This window comes from Alexandromys fortis, unplaced genomic scaffold (genome assembly GCF_014885135.2).
Source record: "Alexandromys fortis isolate MF-2015 unplaced genomic scaffold, M_Fortis_MF-2015_v1.1 scaffold_420, whole genome shotgun sequence".
Classification (NCBI taxonomy): domain Eukaryota; kingdom Metazoa; phylum Chordata; class Mammalia; order Rodentia; family Cricetidae; genus Alexandromys; species Alexandromys fortis.
The window spans coordinates 180,595-190,954 of record NW_026068289.1 but is presented as its reverse complement, the minus strand read 5'-3'; the positions used below and the strand labels follow the sequence as shown (position 1 = coordinate 190,954).

General features: G+C 43.2%; 1 protein-coding gene across 4 annotated transcripts in view; it reads right to left on the bottom strand.

The window, feature by feature from the left end:
• The window catches only part of LOC126494850 (H-2 class II histocompatibility antigen, E-D beta chain-like), a 65,588-nt gene that overhangs the window by 37,308 nt on the left and 17,920 nt on the right, over positions 1 to 10,360 (bottom strand). For 2 of the 4 annotated variants that reach the window (XM_050132296.1, XM_050132292.1), the window contains exon 1: positions 3,800 to 3,966. The exons of the other annotated variants lie outside the window; for them this stretch is intronic. In XM_050132296.1, the coding sequence (XP_049988253.1) occupies positions 3,800 to 3,899 (100 nt within the window). In that variant the 5' untranslated portion in view covers positions 3,900 to 3,966. Of the gene's footprint in view, positions 1 to 3,799; positions 3,967 to 10,360 lie in introns of those variants that run through there. 4 annotated transcript variants of the gene reach the window in all.

Below are 10,360 nucleotides of genomic sequence, written 5' to 3'. Positions count from 1 at the left end.
CCCTCCCTCCCTCCCTCCCTCCCTCCTTCCCTCCTTCCCTCCTTCCCTCCCTCCTTCCTTCCTTCCTTCCTTCTTCCCCTTCCTTCCTTCCTTCCTTCCTTCCTTCCTTCCTTTACATCCTACAGCAGTTTCCCCTTCCTCCTCTCCTTCCAGTCCCTCCCCCACCCTCCTCATCCACTCCTCCAGTTTCTCTTCAGAAAAGGGCAGGATCCCATGAATATCAACCAAACAGTGCAGACTGAGTTTACCACATCCAGACTTAGCAGGAGAGGAGGTGCCCACACTTCTTTTTAGCCCCCATCTATGATCTCCTGATCCCGAGAGGAAGCAGAGGTTGACTGGATGTTTTATTTCCCATGGTATTTTTTATTATTAGTGAAAATAGACTTTTTTAACACAATATTTTCTGATCACAGTTTTCCTCCCTCCCTCCCTCAGCTCCCACAGATCTTCCCCACCTCTCCACCCACCCAAATCTGTAATCTTTTTTTCTTTCTCCCACTAGAAAAATCAGGCAATAAGATGAAAGAAAAAATTAGTATAAAACAACACACACACATTCACACTCACAGGAATAAAACAAAAGCCACAAAACCTTAAACCATAATATATCAGCAAACACCTGTATGGTAAGATAGAGAGGAGAGAGAGAGAGAGACTCCAAGAATACTGTTGAGTTCACTTTGTGTTGGAACATCTACTGCTGGGCACAGGGCTTGTTCTTAAGTGTGGTTTATACAGCCAGTGAGACTCTTTTAGTTTTTGTGATTGTGATATAATTGTATCATTAACAACCGCCCCCCCCAGCCTTCCTATATACCCCTCCTCGCTCTCTTTCAAATTCATGGCCTCTTTTGTTATTAATGGTTACATACATATATGCATATAATTATACTTTCCTAAATACATGAACACACCCTTCTCATCTGCATAGTGTTACTTGAATGTGTTTTCAGGGCTGACCATCTGGGACTGGATAACCAGTTGGTGTGCTCCTCCCTGGGGAAGACTATTCCTCACACCCCAGCACTCCACTGATGTCCGTGGTTCCTGCCTAGGGCTCCAACCTCTGGGCTTCCCTGTCACACACTCTTGGTCAAGGCAAGTGTCCCCTGCTCAGTTAGGGCTGGATGCTGCTGCTGGTCCCAGGACTCCAAAAAAAAAAAATGTCCCATTTGGGAATAAACTTGAGAACAGAACAATCCTGTCATAGACCATGTAGGAAGGACTGGAGTTGGTGTCCTAATCAGGTCACCTCCCCAAATATCAGCACCCAACAGATGTATTTGGGCCAGCCGGTTTGCCCTTCTCTGATCCCACAGCTGCCCCACCTGGAGCTGAGCAGGAAGCCAGCCAGCGCTCAGCACTCAGAAGACACCACTCCTTCTATTCCTTGTGCTCTTGGTTCTCCCATAAACACAGCAGAAAGAACAGGAGATCTTCCTCAGTGCTGACCTGATCTGACCTATGCTGACCCAGGGGATCCACAGAGGAAAAACAGACGCTGCCTCCTCCACTTTGGAGCTTAAATTGTGAGAGTGAGGAACAAATATGAGAGGGGGTGGAGTTCCAGTAACAGGAAGACTTGAGTGACAGGAGGGGACAGAGAAGCCCTCTGGGGAGTGACAGAGAAGATGTGTCACAGATGGAGCAGAAGAAGAGGGTGGGGACTGTCAGTGTCAGGGGAGGGGGCGCATCTCAGCTGAGACAACACCTCCTGCAACCTGAGTTCATGATCAACAGTGCACAGGGCGTGAGGGCGGTGGGGGGGGGGCGGGGGTGAGAGCGGGGTCAAGAGGAGCTAAACTCAGAAGCTGTGGGTGACAGAAACTTCTGGAAACTACTGGAGAAGTTTCTGGAAATGAAAACCATGATCCCAACACTGACCCACAATCCATTATCTGAATTACAGACCCAGAGAATTCACAAGCCAGATCTTTTTAAATCAGATGCCAAGTGTGACCCCAGGCACAGGTGAGGGTGTCAGTCGGTCACATGAGCAGCAGTAGTTTCAATAGGGATGGGGCAAGACAATCAGATGTATAGTTTTTCATTTTAATATTTAATCTAACTCAGACAATGTACAAGAGATTTGTTAACAGTAACTCAAATACACGTGAGCACCAGACATTATCACCTACCTGAATGAACAGAAAGATAAAGAAGTTTGGAGCATTCAGTGGGGAATATTTGCCGCAGTCATCACTACTCATGGCTCTATGAGAGACCACTGAGAGTCAGAGATGGAATATGATCTCTGTGTTCTGAGACATCGCTGAGGATAGTCAGAGGAGACTGGGTTTGATTTATATTAAAAGACAAAATGGAGGAAAAACAACAGATTCGGAAGTCATAGTAAACGTTAGTGTGAGGGGACTGGAGAGGGTTTAGCAGTTAAGAGCACTGGCTGCTCTTGCAGAGGTCCTGAGTTCAAGCCCAGCATCACATGGTGGTTCACAATCACCTATAGTGGGATCTGATGCCCTCTGCTGGCATAAAGGTGTACATGCAGATAGAATACTCCTACATTAAATAAGTACACTCTAAAAAGAAAAAAAGAACAGCTGGTGTGAAGGAGGAAGGGGCAAGGGCAGGAGACCTGGTCTCTGAAATGTGACAATGGGGGGAGAGGCAGTCTGGAAGCTTCTGTGTGTCATCTGATGTGTAAGATGATAACCCTTACTTAGAGAGAGGAAGCACACAGTGAACAGCAGCCCCCAGTGCTCTACACGGCCTTCCCTGCCAAGACCTAAACAGCTCTATGGACACCATCCTCATCCTCGCTGCCACATTTTCATCAGTTAAAGCACAGAGGCTCAGACAGCTCGGCCACAGTCCCAGCATTTGGGGTCACAGCTTAGCAGTGTTAATAACCCCATCTTTTCTATCCCATATGCAGACCCCAGACTTTGTTTTTCCAGTGTGTGGTGTAGACATGAGTCATGAAACTAGAAGTGGATCACAAGATGCAAAGAGGACTCAGGTCCTTTCCATGGACTCAGGAGAGAGAATGTAGGAGGAAGTGAAATGCAGATAGATTCAAACCACAAACATCAAATGGGCTCTAACCTGCCCCGGGGTCTCAGAAGAGGCCTCACAGACTTTGAAACAGCTCACACAGCCCATGCTCTCTCAGGCTGCCTTAGCTGCCCTGTGCTCCCAAGGGGAAAGGGAACTAACCCACCAGCCAGCAGGCTCCCCATGCGGGAACAGGCTGCACAGACACTGGAGTCAGGGCTCAGTCTCTCAGGTGCCCAGGCAGAGGCCTCATGGCCTGGAGAGGATGCACACAGATTATCCTCCGGATGCCCGCCCTGTTCCCCTGACTCTGTGACATTTCCAGAGAAACCTTTGATTACGTCAATATTTGACCATTTTTTAACTTAAAAATAAACAGAAACATACGTACAGCATAGAATATAAATACACTATATGAAGGTCCATTTTTAAAGAGAAACCTCTTCGTCATAGCTCAACATAATGAAGACAAGCCCTGTTCAAAGGATTAATTTAACCCCATGGTTTATCAATCCTCTCCAGGTCCTGAGAACTATGACACAAGGCTGCAGATGCTCCAGGAAGAAACTGGAAAGCTGTGGCTGATACGTGGGGCCTCTCACACAGACCTGAGAGCACAGGCATCCACACTCCTCTTTGAGGAAACAGTTTGGATTTCATGTGAGGACTGTGGGTGGTCACAGAAAATATCAATAGATTCAAGGGGCTTGACCTGGACAGTGAGAAGTCGTCCCCTTCCTCCCCCGCCCCCAGCAGCTCAGCACCTGAGGTGTGCACTTACGTCGGGGGTCCCTGACCAAAGCCACGGGAGGGCTCAGCACCATCAGTGTCAGGACCACAGCTGCCACCCAGGGGCCTCTGGGGAGCCACAGACACACCATGCTGGAGGAGAGGAGAGACCAGAACAGGAGGAGCAGACAAGCTCACACAGAAGAAATTGTCACCTCTCTTTACCATTGCCAGGATAGTAAGAACCAGGGGAGTCACTGGTCTGGTGCTAGACTGGATAAATTTAGGGTGAGGAGCCAATCAGCAGCAGAGGAGAGCAGAATCATCAGTTGCTGGTTAGAGATTCAGTAAGAGGGTCCTCTTCTGAAACTAGTAATTTCCTCCATTAAAAGGCAGATAAGCGTGAGGAGGGGAGGGATTGGGAACTGGGATTGATGTGTAAAATGAGAGGAGTGGTTTTTTGAAAACAATAAACAAACAAGTAATTAAGTAAATCAATTTTAAAAAATGAAGAAAAAAAAAAGATACTCAGCTTGACCTGGCAGCCCAAGCCTCCAACCCCAGCACTTGGTTGGCAGAGGTAGTTGATTCTCTGAGTTAGCGGCCAGCCTGGTCTACCTTATAAAAGCCTCAAACCAACCAACAAACAAAAGAATCAAACAAAGGCTAGCTTTTTGTGTGGGGGGGAGGTAGGGTGTGGTTTGGTTGGTAGTTCATTCCCTGCCCCCTGTTCTTGTGAACGTCCCCACATCCGTGTGCCTGTGGACAGTGCTAACTGGATTCAGTGAGTTGGTAAGTTTTTGAAAAGTGAAAATGAAGTTGGAGGGTCCCAGGGGAATCTGGAAGGGGGGTGGTGGTAACTAGGATCTAAATACAGTGTACACATGTGTAACTTCTTCAAAGGGTAAATGTTTCCAAAGTATCCTTTTATTTGCTATTTTAAATGCTTGATCCAGTTGCAGCTGGAACACTAATCAGGCCGCAGTGCTGAGTGACTTAAGATGGTCTGTCATTCACTCACCAGTCTGAGCACTGGGAGCATCCCCCTCTCTTACACCTCTAAAAAGGGCTGCGGGGCAATTCTGTGTTTGCAGCTTGTGGGAGTAAAAGAGGTAAAGTGATGTGGGAATTCCCCTCTTGGCAGAACTGGCCTTTGGGTTAAGAAAATCCCATACCTCAACTACTGACAAAGATACAGAATATCCATAAGTGGATGAAACAGGATCGTCTTATCTTGCCAAGACAGGGTAGGATAGTTCTAAGAAAGTTCCTTACCTTTAATAATGGTATGTTAGTTATGTTAGGCCTTAGCAGGTGAGAACTAGAGATGATGCTCCTCTTTCTGATGTAATTGACACAACTTTCCTGGTGTTTTATCCTTTAGCACAACCCACAGAGGTCAGATCCAGGACTGCAGGGGATGCTCGGGGAAGGAACTGAAATTCTCACAGCTGTGAGGATTAATAGAATAGCTGGAAGAACTTAAGTTTCCTTTCCCATCCAGGTCTCTCGTCAGCTGTGCCATGGCAAATCATTGACCTCCTTAGAGTTCAGAGCTCACACTGGGCAGTTTAAAGTACTCAGGGTTGGACTTATGACCTCATGCATGCCGGGCAAGTGCCTGTCATGGAGTTTCAGCTCCAGACCTCTCTTTACTTTGAGACATTATTCACTAAGTTGCCCAGGTTATCCTCGAACTTGTGATCCTCCTGCCTTAACCTCTTTACTAGCTGAGACCACAGGGCCAAAAGGGCCAGGTAGAAGATGATTAGTGTTTTTGTTACAAGTCTTTATCTATCACGTGTTTATGTCAGTGTCTCTCACATGGCACGGCGTGCCTGCCACAGCGTGCGTGTGTTCTCAAAGCACAACTTTGACGCTGACTTCTCTCCTTGAGGGAGTTAGGGCTGGAACTCACCTCCTTAGGACTAGCTGCAAACACCTCACCTGCTGAGCCACCTCAGCAGCTACTGTGTATAAATAGAGACTTTTCTCTGTCTTGCCCAGTCCTACTGGACCAATTTCTCCCTGGTTACAATTGTTTGGCCAACAGCTCTGGTTTCTTACTGTCTAGCTCCACCTATAAATGAGCCCATTTAGATTAGTTTATATATTACCTTGAGGCTTGTAGAGGAGGGGGGGCATGTTCTCCTCAGGCTAATGTTTACACATAAATCTTGGCGGGCTTGAGCCCCGCTGGTCCCTTTTGTATTTCCTGCCCATCGCTGGATCCCTGGTGTTGTAAGCTATCCCTTCATTAAAATTTGCTGTTTCATATTAAGCTAGCCTAGTTATTACGCCGCATACAGAGGCTCGTGACTTGTTGCCTCATGTCTTGCTTCCACAGCATCTACATGGTCTCATATTTTCTTGTCTCTGGCGCATTTCTCTCTGTGTGTGTCTCTTTCTCTCATTCTCTCTCATTCTCTCTTTCCTCTCTCTCTGACTTTTCTTTCTGGTTTTAGTCTGCTTGGACATTGTCCAAAACAGCTTTATACATTAACTAATAAAAGCAACACATAATTTGTAGCATGCAGAAGGGCGTCCCACATCATCTCCTATTTTCTGTCTAGTTAAAAAGGAAGGTTTTAACTTTAACATAGAAAAATTACATATGACAAAAGAGGTATCAAGCAAGAATTACAGTTAACAATATTTAGTCTATTTGTATTTGGAAAAATTAAAGAAATTTCTTTATCATTTTTCCTATCTTTGTGAGTTTAAAATTTTATATCTAATTTATCTTTTATCATAGCTAAGGAAAACTATAATCATAACTATGTAGTCTTCAACTCCATCAAAGACTCCAGAAGGATATATTACCTAAGTAAACAGGAAGTGCATTGTAAGCAACTTCCAAAACTCTAGAATTGACAGAGACATCTCATGCCTGGACAGTCACGCAGAGTTCTTTTGTAATGTTAGGGCATCCATCTTCAGCCTACAGGCCCAGAGTACCTGGAAGACTTCTCAGTGACGCAGGGAGTTAGAAGATCTGGTTTACCCTTTACTGGCAAAGCTACAAAGCCATTGAAGGAATGGATGTGCTAGCCAGGTGAGGGCAAGCAGACAAGGAGTAAAACTTTTCTGCTTTTCTGTCTTATAGAATCTCAGCAGAATGTATGACCCATATTAAAGGTCTTCAGGACTCAAGATTTAAATAAAAGCTTGTGTCTTCCTGCCTCGAGATCCAGATCAAAGGTGTGTGTGTGTCTTCGTGCTTCAAAGGTTTGAATGAGAAGTGAATTCACACATTTCAAACCAAGCAGAAAATATTTTACGGTCATGCCCCCCATTTCTGGATTGTAGTTCATCCCAGGCAGAGTCAAGCTGACAACCAAGAATAGCCATCACAGCTGTTATATTTATATTACTTTTATATACCAAAGTTGCATTTATCAATATTTAATCACTCTATGAACACCAAGATTTCATTATTTGCTGGAAAAACCTGCTTCTAGCTGTGGTATGGCTCAGGCCTAGCACACACTTTTAATCCAGGTGCTTTCTGTTTGACTATTGTAAACAGGATTAAATAAAGTCAATATGTCAAGAGCTGGAGCAAGCATCCAGTTGACGGGAAATAGCCATAGAGAGTAAGAGGGAGTCAGGAAGAAGGATAGAGAGTTGTGTAGGAAGTAAAAGGGAGGGTCCACCGGTTGGAGGAGTTTGTTTGAGATGGCTTAGGAGTAACCTCTCTTTCTGGGCTGATGGTGGAGGAGGAAGCAGCTGAGCGCTTTTTCTGACTCTCTGAAAAAGCAGGTTTTTCACCCCAGCATCTGACTCCTGAATCATTATTGATACAATAGAACAATAGATTTATTTTAAACAAATTTGGTGCCCAATGTGGGGCACAACCACAGGGACAGAGAATTGATGCCATAGGTGAACAAACTGAGGAGTCATCAGATTTAGTATTAAAAGTCATACGTTTTCCAGCAAAGACTCCAGAAGGATATATTACCTAAGTAAACAGGAAGTGCATTGTAAGCAACTTCCAACACTCTAGAATTGACAGAGACATCTTGCTGCCTGGAAAGTAACCCAAAGTTCTTCATTAACATTGGGGCATCCATCTTCAGTCAACAGGCCCATAATATCTGGCAGACTTTTCAGTGAAGAAGGAAATTTGAAGATGTTTTGCCTTGTAATGACAAAGTTCATCAGATGCTTTCTTTTATGTCCTGAAAAATGCCTGGCAGTTCTTCCATAAAGCAGGAGGTTCTTTGATGCCTACTTCCTCTTGAAGTAATTGGTGCTGCCAGTAGCAGACATGTCTCACTGTTTAGAAAAGTCTAAGTATTTAACACGCTTTAAATGCCATATTCTATAGGTCTTTGAAAGATTTGAAGGGCTGGAGAGATGGCTCAGAGGTTAAGAGCATTGCCTGCTCTTCCAAAGGTCCTGAGTTCAATTCCCAGCAACCACATGGTGGCTCACAACCATCTGTAGTGAGGTCTGGTGTCCTCTTCTGGCCTTCAGGAATACACACAGACAGAACAATGTATACATAATAGATAAATAAATATTTCAAAAAAAAGATTTGAAGAATACCTATCCATCTGAAATATATCTCTCTCCATCCAGAAAACTTAACTAACATGACTACATGTTTGATTATTAAAGGCGACTACCTGTTAATCCATTTTTCTTAATTAATTATACATTACCTTTTTAAATGAACGCACAAACACAATACTTTAATCAAGAGCAGAAATATACATAAAACAAAATCAACCTTAAATTTATATCAATAAACCAGATCCATACCAATGCAAATTAATCATCTCTATAGCATATCCCTCTTTAAATGTAACCAAACATTTATAAACAATCATTTAGGGAGTTTGAGCATTGTTCTCTAGACTACTGCCTGTTGATTGGGGGCACTGTTAATCAGGTCTTCTATGGGGTATCCTGTGTAGTAGGTCTATCTCAGCCAGCAGTCCTGAAGCTGTTATGGATGTTAGACCACCTGGGCCATTGCTACAGGGTCTTGTTTGATCAAACTGTATTAGCCAGTAAAAAAAATCCACAACTTTCTATCCTCTGTGGAAAAAAAAGTAGAACTTCTTTTCCAAAGCAACACGTCCTTAGTCCCAAACTTTGAAGTCAAGATACCTTGAAATTAAATATGTTGGTTTAGCTTATCAGCCCATACAATGAAATATGACTCTGTACTTAGCTCATTCACAGTTAAAAAATTTAAGAAAATACAATAATATGCATATTTCAGACTCTGTGTATATTCCATTTTTATGTGGCTTATTTTTCTTCTCCTTTAATCTATGACTATGTACTCTTTTATATTACTTTTACTATCTCTTTAATGACTTTATTTTATATTTAAAAACCATTTACTTCTTTTTAAAGCTATAAATGTTCTTTTTCTTCTCTCGCCCAAGCCTACGTAAATTTATCCAACACTGTGACCCATTTAGAAGTCTTTTTTTTATCTGCATCTGCCTTTATTGCATATCTGTTATCATTCTATGACCAGGAGTGTTTTATTATTTTTTAAATGCTAAGCAAGCTTGGCTAGGACTAAGGTTGCTTTGTCTTTTGGCTCTGCCCAGTCCAATGGCAGAGGCATGTTTACTCCTAGCTCTATGAGCCATGGTCTCTGCTCCAGGCCCAGGGACACAGCGGGTCCACTTTGCCATCAATCAACCTGTAGCATTCTGGACACAAACCCCATTCAAATGCTCCATAGCCTAACCTTCTGAAAGAACCAGAGTTCATGCTACCAGCATGGACCAGGAAGCTGCTGTTTATTAAAGAATTTGGGAAGTTTTTTGTTGTTAATGCTGAGTCAGGAAGTGATTTCTTAATGGAGCCATGCCTCTGCTTGCTGCCAGAAAACAGAGCCTATCCAAAAAAATGTGGTTATCAATAAGCTGTGCTTAACTCGGATCTTTTTTGTCTAGAACTCCTTCCCAAGCTCTCTCGGGTTTCATGTGGACGTAGCTGACCCACATGGGCATTCCAGTCATATCACCCTCCGAAATTTCTCCTACAGGAGTTTTAATGCAGAGGGAAGATACTCTCTTATTGTAGATCCTTTTACCATGTAAACTGAATAAGAAATTTAAAACTTATGTGGAAAAGGTCTCTGAATTAATTATCAAAGGAATTGAGACTTTGTCAATTAGTAGGAATAAACCCAGCCAAGATTTTACTCCCTTTTGCTAGGGATGAAATTTTAAAATATATGGGAAGACAATGAACACTGGCAAAGAGCTTGTGCTAATTTTCATTAGGAGAGATTAATAAGAACGATCCCAAAAGTGATAGAATTCACCTTATAAAGGCAGCTACATGGATCTTTCCTCACATTGTACACATTGTACACATTGACACATTGTACACATTGTACACATTGACACATTGTACACATTATACACATTGTACACATTGACACATTGTACACATTGACACATTGTACACATTGACACATTGTACACATTGTACACATTGACACATTGACACATTGTACACATTGACACATTGTACACATTGTACATATTGACACATTGTACACATTGACACATTGTACACATTGTACACATTGACACATTGTACACATTGTACACATTGACACATTGTACACATT